Source organism: Amphiura filiformis, chromosome 19 (assembly GCF_039555335.1).
Source record: "Amphiura filiformis chromosome 19, Afil_fr2py, whole genome shotgun sequence".
Taxonomy (NCBI): domain Eukaryota; kingdom Metazoa; phylum Echinodermata; class Ophiuroidea; order Amphilepidida; family Amphiuridae; genus Amphiura; species Amphiura filiformis.
Genome location: NC_092646.1, coordinates 23227903 through 23245274, shown reverse-complemented (window position 1 = coordinate 23245274; position 17372 = coordinate 23227903). Strand labels below are relative to the sequence as shown.

General features: G+C 37.9%; 2 protein-coding genes across 3 annotated transcripts in view; one reads left to right on the top strand and one right to left on the bottom strand.

Moving 5' to 3' along the window:
* LOC140141067 (uncharacterized) overlaps nucleotides 1–14560 on the bottom strand; it is a 34557-nt gene extending 19997 nt beyond the window's left edge. For both annotated transcript variants that reach the window (XM_072162839.1, XM_072162840.1), the window contains exons 1-2: nucleotides 14204–14560; nucleotides 1607–1840 (exon numbers count right to left, since the gene is read on the bottom strand). In XM_072162839.1, the coding sequence (XP_072018940.1) occupies nucleotides 1607–1840; nucleotides 14204–14302 (333 nt within the window). In that variant the 5' untranslated portion in view covers nucleotides 14303–14560. The remainder of the gene's footprint in view (nucleotides 1–1606; nucleotides 1841–14203) is intronic.
* Nucleotides 14561–14647: 87 nt separating this feature from the next.
* LOC140141068 (uncharacterized) overlaps nucleotides 14648–17372 on the top strand; it is a 50063-nt gene continuing 47338 nt past the window's right edge. The window contains exon 1 of the mRNA XM_072162841.1: nucleotides 14648–14869. Coding sequence (XP_072018942.1) covers nucleotides 14801–14869 — 69 coding nt within the window. The 5' untranslated portion in view covers nucleotides 14648–14800. The remainder of the gene's footprint in view (nucleotides 14870–17372) is intronic.

Sequence of the window (17372 nt, the reverse complement as noted above, 5' to 3'; positions counted from 1 at the left end):
CTGGTTCTGCTGAAGGTAGCCAATTCTTGGAACTGATTACTCCTTTTAGCCGCTTTCTCTGGCCCAAGCAGTGGATTGTTCTCCCGCCTCCTGGATCTTCTCGTGGGAGAACCAGTCAGTCATCTATGCTGCGTAGATCTTCTCACAGTTCCGCCACGCCACCGGCACCAGGTACAGATGGAGGTGATTAACAACCTCCACCTGACTGTTTGGCGGACTTCCGCCAGTCCGTCCAGACAGCTGGCCATTAATATTCGGTTGCTGCGCTTGCTGAAAGACTTCGCCGATTCTACAAGTCACAGATTTCCTTACCACGGGACCGTATGCCTCGTACCGCGTAAGCATACAATACTGCCATTTTAGCGATTCATCATGACTTGGGGGGGGGGGGGGGGGGGGGCATATGACGGTCTTATCGAATACAGCACTTGCGGACCTCATTAAGAGCATGGTGACAGAAAGACCTCCAGTTCGCTCCTTGGTTCCGGAATGGGACTTCATGTTGGTGTTGCAGTATCTACCCAAGGCCTTCGAACCCACGGAGGACCTCTCTCGTTGCAAGACTTGACACTCAAGACTGTGTTCTTGATGGCAGTGGCCTGCGGTCGACATTGTTCAGTTATGTACATGTTCTGTCTATAGACGAGCACCACCTACGGTTCACCACTGGGGTAGTCTCTATCCTTCCCCGGCTAGGTTCCTGGACAAGAACCAGACCATGCCCTGTCCTTTACTCGTTATCCGATGTGCCTCCCTGATCTGGTTCTCATTGCGGGATATATGCGATGAAACCGCCACGCCCAGTCAGGGCTCTGAGAGGGTACATTGCGGCGTATCAAAGAGATCGAGGAGGTAAGTAGAGTTGCTCAGTGTTTACCCCACTCAGAAGTGAGAGGGAGATACACAAGCGCACAATACTCACCTCTCACGAACTGAGACTGAACCGCGTTTTAGGCGCTCCACCCTCAAGATTGTCATACGCTCATACGTAGAGGATCACAAGAAACGGCGTTGGTGGGGCGATATGTCGTTAGGGTTTGGTGATACCGGTCATCCCCGTTCCTCTGGGGGTGTCAAAACCTTTTTCTGTGGTACAGAGGGTTTCTTGTGGTCCCAAACTATCAGTTTTTGTTTACAAGTGCTAATTATTTAATTCCATATAATTAGTGATGGAATAATGACCGTTCCAGCTATTTTGGCGGCCATTTTGAAAACTTACAAGTGAGAAAAAGTGATTAATCTTATTTCAGACCCTCGAAGCATGGCTTGAGACATACGAATCGTGTTACTATTACTAATAAGTGACATAGTGAGTCTGTTTTCTATATTTTGTCCACCATTTTAATCATTTTGGAGGCCATTTTGAAAAAATCGATTTATCCATATTTCGCAGAGGTTGATTTTGGTAGACTTTTAGTATATTGATAAGGGCACCTAATAGAAATGTTTTCCGCAAAAAAATTCCATGTTGCAATTTGTTTGACCTTTTCAGCTGATTTTACTGGCCTACCGGTCTTGTAATGGCTCTCTGCTGCCCTGTCAATTTGCATTAGGGGAGGGGGTATAGACCCCACCTGTTACCTCCCTCTGAACCCATCATACTTACCACCACACCCGGTGGGCTCTCCTCACATTCAATATCTCTTTCAGCTCTTTGAGGTTCACCAAGTCCCAAGTTTCCATTCACTTCATCAGCTGCAGAAATACCAGATATGTCGCTGTCCTGTTGCTTGTCACTGGCTGGTGAGGTACCTTGAGATCGGGTATTTCTTGGCGAGGATGTGACTGTTGGGTCAGGTGCGGAAGGCTTAATACCATGTGTAGTATGTGTACAAATTACCTTCAAAATGCAAAACAGGATAATTGAAAGTTTAGTGCACAACAAAACTGGATTGTAATTTCACTGCAGATCAAGAAGGAAATTCTTAACGGCCCATTCAGTGATTGTAAAAAAATCATCAAAATTGTCATTAGAGATTTTTGAAATGACAAATTGGGCAAAAAATAAAGAAAATAGCAGTATTGGCAAAGTTGACTTGAAACCCCAATTCAAATACATGTAGGTACGTGATTTCTCTACTTATGTAGAGAAATTACATTTTCTGTCATGTAAAATGTCATATTTTGTCTGTTTTTGGCTTAACCACTAGCAGATTGTGTTAGCACATCTATGATACTATTAACAAAGGTGTAAAATGGATTTTTTTACGAATGAGCAAATCAATGAATGGGCCTTTAATAAAAAAAGAATGTTTAAAACCATATGAGCTAGAATTTGTGCATGTAACAAAACAAATCTTCTAATGCTTGGCAGTGGCATAGCGTCATAGGGGCATGGGGGCAGATGCCCCCCTTAATCGATTGCAAAATTTAGAAAATTCCATAGCAAAATTGCCAAAAAACGGCTCCCCCCAATCAGACCCGGTGCCCCCAATCATGGTCGGTGCCCCCCAATCGGATGACCCATGCTACGCCACTGATGCTTGGAATGGCTAAAATTAGTAAAACAACATTGTAACACATGCACACATACACCCCCACACCTACGTGCAGTCGCCATCAAACGTGGACACTGTATAGGACTATGCAAATGTGGACGTCCGATTCCGTCCTCAATCGACATACCAAGGATGTTTTTCACCATTTTTTTGCGGTTATGGAATTTAACCTTGTAACTGCGGACGTTATCTCTTAGTCTTACATAAGGATAGAGGACGCATTTCGCAAATATGTTATACATGTAATTGTGGTCGTTTGCAGACCTCCACTAACCGAGGATGGTCCCCATTGCCGAGTGGTCCGCAGTTGGAATGTAGAGTGTGTGTGTCCTCGATTGAAGGCGACTGCACACACACCCCTATGTATGATAAAACATCCACATAGTTTCCACAAACATACCCCACACACCCCTACACATACAACATAAGCTGAATTATAGTAAGATTGCCCAGTTTTAATTGTTTTGAGAGTAAGGAAATAAATGGGACCTTTTCAAAAGATGATGTTCAAGTGCAATGAATTATGAAAGTTTGTGTACCTTTCAACGTTGAACAAACTTTTATATACTACACGGGATACTACAACCATCTTGAGAAATTACCGATTATAGTCACACCTAAATGGGCAATGGGCCAATGAATCGTACCACTTTCCTAAACCAGACAAAACATAAACAAAGATATTGGCAACGCTCAGCAAAATTGATGTGGGTATTCTGTCTAATCTTATTTTCTGCATGTGACTTTTTGTTCCTTTTGTGTAAGTGTGTGGGACTGTGGGTTTTGGTTAAGTTTTTTTTTTTTTTTTTTTTTTTTTTACAATATGTAGACAAATAGATTTACTTCCTGTCAATATAAACAAAACACCCTCCAATTGCTTGGCTTTCTGGTTGACAATCACCTGAAAAAAACTCAGAAATGTGGGGAATGAACAATTTGGGGGTCTTTCAGAGCTGATATGATCAAAATCAAGAGTCTTTTAGTGCTCTGTTTTGGTTAAAATTCAGGAGTCTTTGGGAGCTGTGCAGTCCAAAAACAGGGTTTTTTCCTGGGGGAGCATACCCATGTGGTCTTTTATGTTGAGTGTCCCCCATGGGGTGAATTCCCCCAGTCAGAACTCTTGCCACTAGATGCCCCCAGAAAATACCAAAACATATGAAAATTTCAACTTTTTGCAGTAATTTTGTGCAAATTTTGTTGATTTTGACCCCCCCATTTTTCTTGTGGCACTGCTAAAAATGCAAAAAAAGGACATTGGAACGTAAGGTGGCTATTGGCTATATGCCACCTAGTAAACACTGTCGGCATCTTCCTATGAATGGAATGTAAACACATTTGTTATTAAAGGCCTAGACTGATCCTTAGCACATGTTTCACACTACTATATTATTATGTGGGCGTTTGTTGGGCTTTCGCCAATCACATGATGGTGCTTGCAAATACAGAAGTAATTTTTCCATTATCAAATAATTCTTTGAGACCAATACAATGTTTTTAATATGCCTAATTCCTGCAGATTTGCCAGATGTTTGAACTATAATAATTAATACTATAGGGGCCTACTGCAACAATGATTGTTATTGCCTTTTTGATTACAAAGGATGAAGAAACGTCAGATTGTGGTTAAACTTGGAACAATGGCTGTAAAAAAATAAATGCAATATTATAGGGGCCTACATGTATAAATTGAGGCTAACAAAATGCTAAAGGTATTAGCCCCTAATATGCTAAATATTGTGCGATGTACCGTATAAAGTAGTTTACATTTTGCACATTTTTTTTCAGATAAATCGGTGGAAGTCTATAAAAACTAAAACTGTAAAACATAGGCTAATTGTAAAATATTAGAAAATTTAAATAACATGTACAAATCAAATAAAAATATAAGGTGATTGCAATCACAATGTACATATACAACTTGGAAATGTTCAGTTTAAGGAAAATCACAACCTGGACTTATTAATTAGGCCAAGAAAAATAATAGTTTTGTCTCATGGTCGTTCCCCACACGCATTTGATTTATGGGAGAAGTTGAATTTTATTTTGTATATATTTTGTTTTGCATTTTAACAAAATTTGGCTGAAAATCAGCTGTACAGCAGTATATAGGTACTTCATCAATACCCATATCAGCAGTAGATAGGTTCTTCATCAACACCCATGTCAGCAGTAGATAGCTACTTCATCAACACCCATGTCAGCAGTAGATAGCTACTTCATCAATACCCATATCAGCAGAGGATAGCTATTTCATCAAGTCAACCGCCATATTAGCGGTAGATCATTCCTCAATACCCATTATCAGCAGTAGACAGCTTCTTCATCAACACCCATGTCAGCAGTAGATGGCTACTTCATCAATACCCATATCAGCAGTAGATAGCTACTTCATCAACACCCATATCAGCAGTAGATAGCTACTTCATCAACACCCATATCAGCAGTAGATAGCTACTTCATCAATGCCCATATCAGCAGTAGATAGCTACTTCATCAACACCCATATCAGCAGTAGATAGCTATTTCATCAACACCCATATCAGCAGTAGATGGCTACTTCATCAACACCCATATCAGCAGTAGATGGCTACTTCATCAACACCCATATCAGCAGTAGATGGCTAGTTCATCAATGCCCATATCAGCAGTAGATAGCTACTTCATCAACACCCATATCAGCAGTAGATAGCTACTTCATCAACACCCATATCAGCAGTAGATAGCTACTTCATCAACACCCATATCAACAGTAGATAGCTACTTCATCAACACCCATATCAGCAGTAGATAGCTACTTCATCAACACCCATATCAGCAGTAGATAGCTACTTCATCAACACCCATATCAGCAGTAGATAGCTACTTCATCAACACCCATATCAGCAGTAGATAGCTACTTCATCAACACCCATATCAGCAGTAGATAGCTACTTCATCAACACCCATATCAGCAGTAGATAGCTACTTTACAGAGAAAATCCATCACATGTCATCGTATGTTATGTGACAAACATCGTATCAGTATGCCAACTTAGAAAGATTGTATCATGCCAATGAGAAAGTCTTTCCCGAACATGCTGAAATCATATGCCTTGCGCTGGCTCATTAAACATCAAGACCACCCCAATTTCAGATTTTATCATAGACCATAATGTAGACTTACTTGCTGTCACAGAATCTTTGTTGACTGGTAGGGATTGTGACAGCCACCCCCTGGCCGATCTGAACAACACATTGCCTCACATTGCACCATCAACCTCGCACAGGTAGGAGAGAAGGCTTGGAACCCAAATCTGATATTTCCCTCTATGGACTTTACAGTTGTCGCTGGTGACTCATCGCTCCAATGTTCAATTTCAATTTTGTTTCTGTACCACATTTCCACTATGATCCCCCTCCCAATATATACACCTTTAATAAATGGCATTGCAGAAAGAGGAAAAACAACATTGCAATGTCATACAGCTTTATACTGAGTTCTCAATATAATGGTACAACAATGAACATTAGGCCTACAGTACTCTCATCAAACACACATACCTGATATATTTTCTAATAATTGTACACATGATTATTCTGATAGAGGGCAAACAGTTTTGTTTTTATTCAATAAATAAAATGTATTAATATGTACTGCTTAAACCAGATTACAAAAATATTAAATAAGTGAAAAAAAACTGGTTCAACAGACAAAATAAAGGACGCTAAACCTTTCAGTATTTAGTAGTGAAAAGTTTGTTGACTGAAAGAATGGTATGTCATTGTGGAAATCCCCACTATTATTATGAACTGTGAATGAACCTACTCCCTGATGGCAATTTGCCAGTGTAAAGTCCTCATAATCAATCGATTTGCCTTTCCAATCTAAGTCAAAGGGCTAATCTGTGAATTGTTTATTGCATTATATTTTTTGCCCTTTTAATTTTTTGCCACTAATTCCTGCCCAAGTTCCTTACTTTTTTCAATTAATTGAAAACTTGAAAAGCTTTGAAAACATTTTTAAAAAAGAAAAGAAATGTGATAAAAGGCAAACTGGCGGGGTCGGGCCAGTCCCTACTTTTGCCAGTTAGTCGGCAGAAATGTACCCAATTGGATGAAAATTATGGGGCTACCAATGATGCCAGACATATCTAGTCAAAAATTTCAGAAATTGTTTGAGCAGTAGTGGGAATCAAGACTTATGGCCCACACTTTCAAAAACCTGTGCACCCCACCCTACTCTGATTATGGACCTCAAAATGTGGTTTTTAGAGGCAAGCCCTGCACCGGCAAGGCATTTGCAGATATTTCAAAAAAGTGTTTGCAAGGAAATTATCACAAATATATAATTTTTAAGCACCTGTTCTCACAGCATCACATGGGCATGTTGGAAACAAGGAATTTTTTTGTTTATTATCTTTGTTTTAATTATATATAGACCTACCCGCATAACATTAACAGAAATTTAACTTAAATCACATTGCTAAAAGTGCGCTAACACCCACACCCCGCAAAAATCACAATGGATTTACAAACTGAGACAATGCAATATAACTGGCACCAACATTGCTTGCCCGCATGTTTGCATCATATTGCTGGTAGGTAGTTTCCCTTTTGTTTCCTTTTTAGCAGTTTTGCCTTTCACAAAATTCCTCAGACAGAATAAAAATTAGGGGTCACTAAACTTTTAATTAGTAAAGATAGTGAAAAAGTAAAGATAGTGTAAAATATCCTTCTTATTTCAAGTGCCTTTGTACTTTGATCAACCCTATTACATGTAATGCTACTAGTATTTTCCATTCAGTAAAATGGCAACACATGTTTGTATGTTTGGATTATGTTATCAATATTTTCACATTACCTAAGCAACCTAAGCAATATGAAAATATTTTTGTTACTCAGCAAAATTGACTGTACAAAAACAAAACATATTTGTTAATGCATGTCTGTTTCAAATGAGGACAAAACAATATGTGATGCGATCAAGCAAAATCAGTTGGAAATCGGAAATATTGATTTTGAGATATAGCCAAACAAAGGAAATATTTACACAGCCGTGACGTTAGTCACGGCTGTGTCTTTTTTCTTACAGGTTCTTTCTTCTTTCTTCTGCCGACCACTTCATTTGCTCTAGCACTTACATGCTTACACCGATTTTAACCTAACTTGGTCACAACCATTATTGACCACGCCCTACATGTCATATGAAACTCGTGGGGTCAAAGGTCACGAGGGGTCATAGGGGTCAAAAACGTGATTTCAACTCAAAATGCTTCTTCTCTCACAGATTACGTGAGGACAGTGACACCACTTGCACACATGCTTTGTTATTATCCAGTGTCTATGGGGTCCTCACAGATTTGGGGTCAAACGTCATTAAGGGGTCACTTCCGGTATAAAACAAAAAAACTTCAAATTTTTTTATTTGCTAAGAAAAACATAGGACAGTAACGGTATGTTCACACATAAATTGTAGTTACCCTGTGTATATGTGGTATTTTTTAATTTAGGGTCAAAGGTCATTTAGGGGCCACTTCCGTATAAAACGAAATACCTTTAAAATGCTTCTTCTCCCACAAATTACGAGGACAGTGACACCACTTGCACACATGAATTGTTATTACCCAGTGTCTATGGGGTCCTCACAGATTTGGGGTCAAAGGTCATTAAGGGGTCACTTCGGTATAAAACGAAAAACCTTCAAAATTTGTATTTGCTAAGAAAAACATAGGACAGTAACGGTATGTTCACACATAAATTGTAGTTACCCTGTGTATATGTGGTATTTTTTAATTAGGGTCAAAGGTCATTAAGGGCCACTTCCGGTATAAAACGAAATATCTTTAAAATGCTTCTTCTCCCACAAATTACGTAGGACAGTGACACCACTTGCACACATGCATTGTTATTACCCAGTGTCTATGGGGTCCTCACAGATTTGGGGTCAAAGGTCATTAAGGGGTCACTTCCGGTATAAAACGAAAAACCTTCAAAAATTTGTATTTGCTAAGAAAAACATAGGACAGTAACGGTATGATCACACATGAATTGTGGTTACCCAATTCATATGTGGTATTTTTTTATTTGGGTCAAAGGTCATTAAGGGGTCACTTCCGGTCTGAGACGAAAAACCTTCAAAATGCCCCTTCTGCCACAAATAACATAGCAAAGTGGTGCCACGTGCACCCATGCATTGACATTAGCTAATGTCTATGGGCGTTTTCATATATTCTGGGGTCAAAGGTCATTAAGGGGTCACCACAACACGGCTGTGTTCGTGGTCTTAGACCACAGCTAAGTCTAGTTCCTTTTGTTGCACAGCCGCCATCGGCGCTGTGCATTCTTTTTACCGCGTTCTTCTTCTTCTTCTTCTTCTTTCTTCTTTCTTCTTCTGTCAACATTATGATATCAGCCATCGTAGCCACATACTTTCATGGATTTCAACCAAACTTAAACACAATCATCACTGGCACTGGCTACAAATGTCACATGATCAACTTCCGGTCAAATGTCATCCACTTCCGGTCAATGGCCAAAACTTGGATTTTCACTAAAAATGCTACTCCTCACACATATTACATAGCACCGTGACGTCACTTACACACATGCATCATCTATAGCCAGTGTCTAACAGTTCCTCACAGAATTGGGATCAAAGGTCATTAAGGGGTAACTTCCGGTAAAAGTCTGAAAAATTTGTAACAAATATTCAAAAAATCACTGTCTTTACAAATTACATAGCAGAGCGTCGCCATTAGCACACATGCATTGCTACTAGCCAATGTCTTTAGGATGCCTACAGTTTTGGGGTCAAAGGTCATTAAGGGGTTACTTCCGGTCAAAAACCAAAATTATCAAAAAAAAAATTAAAATTTTTTATCTCAAAATGTAAACAGACCAGAGTAATATAACCATCATACATGAATCAGTGTTACCTGATGTATGCATGGTATTTTTATTTTGGGGGTCAAAGGTCATTAAGGGGTCACTCTCTGTTTTTAGCTAAATAACTTCAAGAATTTTTATCTCAACAACTAAATATAGTAGAATTTTTTAATAAAATTAGAACAATGCATTTTGTCGGTGTACATAAGGTTTTATTTTCATTGAGGTCAAAGGTCACTAAGGGGGTCAAAAGGTCAATCATAAATTTAAAAAAAATCAAAATCCATGTATAAGTTCCGATTAAGCTGAAATTCACCAGGAATATTCCTTATGACATCCTAAGCACTATGTAATATTTTTTGGGGGGTCAAAGGTAATTAAGGGATCACTTCCGGTTTTCACAGATTCGGGGTCATAACTCATTTGTCACTGCTGGCTGTGCATCCTCGCGGTCGCAGGCGAACGCAATCAGATCTCGTTTCCTGTTGTTTTAGAAACTCTTTAATTGCTCATGAATATCATTAGAACTGGTTGTTCAATTTTAATGGGGTTTTCTGCAAAATACAGCTTTGTAAATGCTTTTTATTCTCCTATAAGAAACTGAAAATTTAATATTTCCGAGTTCCGACTTGCTTGATCGCATCACATATAATATGACTATGATGGTGGTGATCGTAATATCAGGTGATGATAACGATGATGATAATGATAATGATGGTGATGATGATAATGATGGCGATGATGATGACGGTGATGATGATAATAATGATGATGATGGTGACGGTGATGATGATGATGATGGTGATGATGATGGTGATGATGGTGATGGTGATGATGATGATGATGATGATGATGATGATGATGATGATGATGATGATGATTTGAAACAACAAGGCAAGGAGCATATACACTTTAATTTTTCATCATTGCTGTCTACTGAATATAGCAAGGCTCACTTAGGCCTAAAAAAAATTGTTTGATTGGCATAACATAAAGTTAGGGTAGGAGAGTAGGGATTTTTTTTTAGTATATATTCAAAGACATTCTCTGTGATAAAAAGTTACCAATGCAAGTTTTAAAGCAGTAAATTGCGTTTGATAAAGGCCTTGGATCTTTTTTCTTCTTTTTTTGAAATTAAATTTTCCATTTCCTTTTTTAAATTTATTTATTTATTTTTTGCAAAAAAAGAAGAGAAAAAGTCTAGTTTAGGGACTAATTTTAGGGTAGGTCGGGTTACACCAATCAAACAATTTTTTAGGCCTCTAATATAATAGACAAAGTGGACCAAAAATTTCAATTTTTTTAAACATTTGTTATGTGGCTGAATTTCAATCTAAAAACCACTTTTCTACACTGATCACATGTCCTGGAGTCTTTTGATAGCATTTTTAGTCATTCAAAACATTTTTGACCGAAAAAGCTATATTTTTCAAAATTCTGCCAAATAACGAAGATTCAATATTTTGACATTTTTGGCCAAAGATGATGTCAAAATAAATACTCTAGACTCTAGAGCACTTGATCGATACATAAGAGTGGTTTTTAGGTTGAAATTCAACCAAATAACGAAGATTAAATAAAAATTGGGGCCAAAATTTTTGAATGTCCCAAAACAGTAAGTTATTCCAGCCTACTCATGATCAATGCAGAATTATGTTTAAAAATGTAATATTTAACGTATAAATAACAAAATGTCTTAGGCCTATCTCGAGCCAACCAACTTCACCATGCCAATCCTGGCAAATTTCCAAAACATTCCATTGGTAATCACAAGACTGGGATATCACACCATATGCACCAAATATGCATTCTGCTCATATTAGCTCATATTTCTTTAAGGTCAAAATTAAATGTAAGTGATCTTCAAAAATAGATATCACCTGAGCCAGACAAGCCAGGGTAATGTTTTTTCAGCACCCAAGCCAGACAAGGGGAATAGTTTTCTTTTTTTTAAACTATTGACTTGGGTCACAAGAGTATTGTTTAGAAAGAGAGTGAGAATTTGTATACATTAAAAAACACAGCACACGATAGACATAAAGGGTAAAACGTTTAAATAACATCCAGATCCAGAAAACATTTTTGAAAAATAATTGATGTTAAATATTCTAACACAATGTTGTTGAGGTCAGCAACTAGTGTTGCGATTTGGTAGTTCACAGCATCTTGCGAATGGTAGTCAGCTTTGGCAAAATTTTGCATTGATCATTTCATATAGCGAGTGTGTAGAAGAATTCAAATATCACAGATATACTTTTGTAGGTCCTGTGGTTCTTGAGTTATGTTGTAAAGAGGGCTGAAACAACAACTCATTAACAACAATATATCAAGCAAGTTTTCAAAGTATATGATTTGTTGAATGAACTTTTGCAAAACATCAAAAGTGGTTTTTTTTTCAATAATATATTGATTTAGACAATGAAAATTTATATTTTGGTTGCTTCGGCCAAAGTCATTTTACAGATGTTGGTTAGGTGCAGAATTTTGAACAGTTTAACATGAAAAAGTGGACTTTCTTGGCCATTTTTACCCAAAGCAGGGACTTTTTGGGGAGGGGTGTATAATAGAAATTGTGCCATCCTTTATCGGCTGGGTTCCTCTGAGAAGAAAAATTTGCTGAGGGAATGATAGCAACTAAACAAAATTAATGCTGAATGGTAAAGATAAATAATTGCAGTAAAGTAAAGTTCAATGCCATGAATTTATATCATAACTGTTAACTGTCAATAGTCTGTCACAGAACTCGAACTGGGTAAACAATAATGGTATAGCCGACAGGAAGCTTAAATATACTACGCCCACTGATGTAATTTATGTGACTCATACTAGTAATCGATAAATAGTGCTTTGCATTACATGTTTTTGAAGGTTTTGATAGCAACAAATTGTTACATGTTGGTATTAAGTGCACACCTGCAAGATAAAAGTCTGGGATAATAATTAAACTAATGAAATGAATGCATTTTCTCAGGATTTTCAAAGGTCTATCATTTGATACAGATTTTTGTTTGTAAAATTTCTATATTTAATTATTATAGGGGTTTGCAGCAATGATAAGTGAGAGAGCCAACCTTTTGACTTTAAACTGGTGCCATTTTATAAATTAAAATTCTTTTCCTGGTAACTTGAGATGTACCACAGGAGGAAGTTGTTCCCCCCCCCACTACTTTGTGCAAGTGTAACTACTTGCAAATGTTGGTATGCGGTAACTATTAAATATTAAAGGAATAAGAAATACCTGGTGTGGTGGGGTTGGAAACAACACTAAGGATCATAAAAGACCTCTGAAAAGGGGGAAAAAGTTTTCCAAATCCTATGAAGGGAGAGGGGGTCAAAAAAGTTTTTGTTCTCCAGGTAGGGAAGATCAAAAGAGTGCTAACCTGAAATCACAAATTTTATTGCGCTTTCGCGATCGCATGCATTTGTTCAAAGACCTTGAAGATCTTTGATTTATCCCTGTACCAGCTAATGAAATTTACACTACAACTACATGATTCTAAACATGAATCAGTTTCACTCAGGCAATTTCAATTCAACATGTTCAAATTGAACAAAAATGCTTCTCACCAAGATGAACAGATTTCATCTGAACAATCATTACAATTTACTTACAGCCACGCAAAAAACTCTTTACGGGCCCGACCGGCCCAGATTTGACGGTTTTTTTAACTTTTTGTAATATAAAATAAATATATTAAATTTATATAGCATCTACCCGCACTTAGGCCATCTTAATTAAATCCTGTGCCTCAAAGCTGTCGCGCGCATTAGTAAAATTGTGAGCATAGTCCTCTTTAAAATCAATTTCATTTTTTTTTATCTCTTTTTATTCTTTTTTTTTAACAAAAAGGGGAAAATAAAACTCAAAATTCGTATTTGATTTCAAGTTTTCGATTTTTTCGCAAACTTTGGACACAAAAATAATACTAACAAAATAATAGTTTGTAGCAGTGACTTTTTTGTCTGCTATTCCAACATTTAACAACATTGGATATTTTTTGCACAAAATGCTTGTCCGAAATCCTGTACTGACACATATAAAAAATTAAAATTTTAAAAAATACAGTAAAAAAACACAGCATTCTGCATTAGGTTTTGAATTTATCACAAGCTTTGAGACACAGGATTTAATTGAGATGGCCTTAGATTGTAACATCCACCAATTATCTGTGCAGCTCAACAAATTCCATTGGGTGAAGGAAGTTTTGGTATACCAAACAACTATCACTGATTTTTGAAAGCAGAAGGAAACCTGAGATCCCGAAGAAAACCTGCGAGAGCGAGCATGGAATCGGGATATTAAAACCAAGTGAACAGTCCTTGGGCACGGTCGGGGCTTGAACCCAGGACCTCAGCGGTGCAAGACGAGGGAACTTACAGCTAAAATCATAAAATCTGATAAAATCAGCCCTTTTGGGGGCCAAAATTGATTGATTTTGCCAAAATATTTGTAAGAAATTCAGAACATTTTCAAAATATGTTTGCAAAAAAAATGTAAAATTTTAGCCATATTAAAAATGTATGATCTTTCAAAATGAGTTTTTTTCACACCTAATTTGTTGGCATATTTGTAATGGTTTATTTCCCAACTTCGTATGGAGTGGAGAAGGCTACAGGAACTGAGCTATCGAACGTCCAAATTTGGAAGCCTTTTCGGGAGAATCAGTCTGAGCAAACTAGCTTCATGCTCGGACTATAAACCACATTAAAAGATAAGTGAATGAAAAAAAAGGATTCCAAAGCTGATACGATATAGGCCTATTTATATTTACAGAGAAGTTACAGTAGACATACAGTAACTTTATACTAGAGTAAAAAACAGTATGTATAGTCAAACTTACCAATAACAAAAGTCCTAACACTACAACACGTTGACGTTGTCGTACATCTAGTAACGCATATAACGTCAACTCCTTTTCCCATTCAACTGATGTAGGCATTTTCTATGGCCCACGATGACAGCAGCTTATTATCAATGCACTATATCATGTTCATCATGTGCTATCACATTCGAGTAATTTCACACGTTTAATCTCAAATTCTCAATCGTTTATAAAGAACGTCAAAAATTTAAATTTCACGTATCCATGTATCCATGCGTCATCGTTGCTTCCAAACTTCTGAGCCTGTGGTTGCAGTGCACGTACAACACGTTTCACTACGGCGCCGATTTTGCTGGCCGGCCGGCCGGGGATTTCCCCAACTCACGCAACAGGTGGTATTTCCTGAAGTTTCTCACCTGATCAGGACTGATTACCGATTGGCTGTGTGCATGGTGTCCGCGGATCACACAACCGGAATGTATCGCTGCAGGGTTTCTGCGCAGTATCGTCAGCATCGTCATTGTCTACGGTGTGAGCAGTGAGTGAGGAGCTTTAAAGTTGTGCGGAGAAAAAGTTTTAAAATTTTGTCATGATTAATATCGCCATAAATATAAAATGTATCAATATCAAAGCAAGTTGACGAATGGAATGATTGTTTTCGGCGTGATCGCTCTACAGCTACAGGTAAGATGCACAAAATTAATCACATGATAAATGGGACAAGCGGCTGTCTACCATGTCTACGGTGCGGAGCGGACTGCGGAGGAACCGAATAGCCGCAGTCACGAAGCTACAATCTTGGAAAAAAGTACTTGGAACGCTTGTGGCACACTCTGCCGAAATTCCGTCCAGAATTTCTTATGATCATGGAAATGGCGTAGGGCCTATATTGTGCTTGGGAACAAACATGACTTCTACAACAATGATTTACCCTTCCCCTTCCCCCGGGCCCTCACATGAAATTGGCATTTCTCAACATTGCATTGCATGGGGAAAAGGGGTGACAATTTTCCGTTATTTACACGTAAACGTTCCAAGACTTATTTCCAAGATTGTAGAAGTTTATCATGTTTATATGGCAAATAAAAAAGGCTAAATTTAGTTAAATTATATAAACATCTACCAAAGAGAAAATTTGGTAAATTGGGGTAAGTGGGGTACGCGGGGCGGCAGGTATAAAAGACTGGTCACTGATTGCTGATCACTGATTACTGATTGCTGATCACTGACTACTGATTGCTGATTGACCAGTTGCTGATTACTGAATGGTTACCTGATTACTGATTGATCAGGAGCTGATTACTGATTGTTCAGTCACTGACCACTGATTGCTGATCGTTCAGTAGCTGATTACTGAATGGTTACCTGATTACTGTAAAAGACTGACTAGTCTCTCACTGAACGCTGTACGCGTATACATATGAAATACCGCACAAAAGGACCGGTCAATATTTATGAGGGGGAAGTCTCGGTGGGCGGGGAATCCGATTTTTTTGGTTATAGGGGATAGGGGATGCTACGTTTTGAATGGAAACTTGAGCAGACATGAGGGGGCAACGGCATGCGGGTATGAGACAGCGGGACACATGACATCTCGTCCCGTAGCAGGAAAAAACGACGGGTCACGTGATGGCTGGGCACGGGACAACGGAGGGGGGGGGGTAAACACGGGATGACTTTGAAAATAACTTATATAAGACGGGACGGTTTAAAGCATGGGACATTAATGACCGGGGCACGGGACGGCAGACTGAACAACACTGACGCATATTTTAATTTAATATAAAAAAAGACATTTGAATATTGATTTTTTTTTGCCTATGCATTCCATTTTATCTGTCAATTGGTTTAGTATATTACATTTATTGCACATGAAACACCAAAACGTGATGTGGTGGTGCAAAAGGGGAATCCCACATAGGCCTATAAGATTATTATAATATCGTAAAAGATAATTATAAAAAGTAGGCTAAATACCGGTAGCATTCACAAAAGCGAAGACTGTACAGGTCTATGAAGTAATTTAATTTGCAACTTCTATTCGTACATTTACCATTTCTGAAATCAAATTAAAACATAATTTAGGTCTAATTCAGCAGTGTAAAATATTTATCCTGGATGTACAGTTCGGATCTAATTAATTTTTGACAATTAAACAGGGCAATCAACATGAACAATAGAACCAACAAGAATTCGGAATCATCTCACAATGGCGAGTCGCCTGCTGCCCCTGCCAGGTCGCCAGCCTGCGGTCGCTGCAAGTGATGGTATTCGTGCATGGGAAAACATCTATGCCTCGACTCCTCCATACGCCCAGCTGCAAACCGACCGAATATGGCAAGCCATTGTGGTCAAAGTGTTTGTTTGTGTGCTGTTTGTTGATTTAAACCATAGACCCTTTATTAAATGGTCACTCTATCCTGGTTGTGCTTTTTTTTAGTTCAATGTCTTTTTCAAGGACTCCAATGATAACATGTCTTTTTAAGGGGACAATTTAGAATTTAACTCATTTAAGAATTTTCTCATATTTAATTTCTTTGAAATTTCAGCTTCAATTTGCTTTTATTTGAAAGAAATTGGACATTCGGTACTCATTTTATGATTCATATTCATAGATACAGACGTGGACAATATAAATTGAAATTACTTGTAATATTTTCTATATTTTCCTAATGCATGCAATTTCTTTGTAATTTATTGTTTTTAGGAGGCAATTGTGACAAATTTGTATAGTATAAACTGGTTAATAAAGCTATTTTATTTAAGAAAAATATGTTTTTATTTATCTTTTGTATTGTTGCAAATTCAATTTGGATTTCTAACGACTAATTTGCATATTCAGTATTTCTAAACTTCAATTTTAGCAAATTGTTGTTTAGCGTCATTTTAAACCTTGCAAGCAGGTTTTTAGTGATCTAAAAACGGTAGTCGCGTCATATTTGATTTCCCTCAAAACTCTCAGTTCCATTAAGTTACACCATCCCACCAATTTTGCAGCCTTTCGTAACTTTCCTTTAGAAAAACTCTTTTACGAGTTCAGATAGGCCTATTAGATTTTGCACAGAGGCGTTGTTGTTTCCACACGCATTGTGATATACGAGCATTCAGGGCGCGGCGGGTTAGCCGTAATGTCCTCGATTGCATAATTGCATGAGGTACCGGGTTCGAGCATTTTGCATTTGGTTTC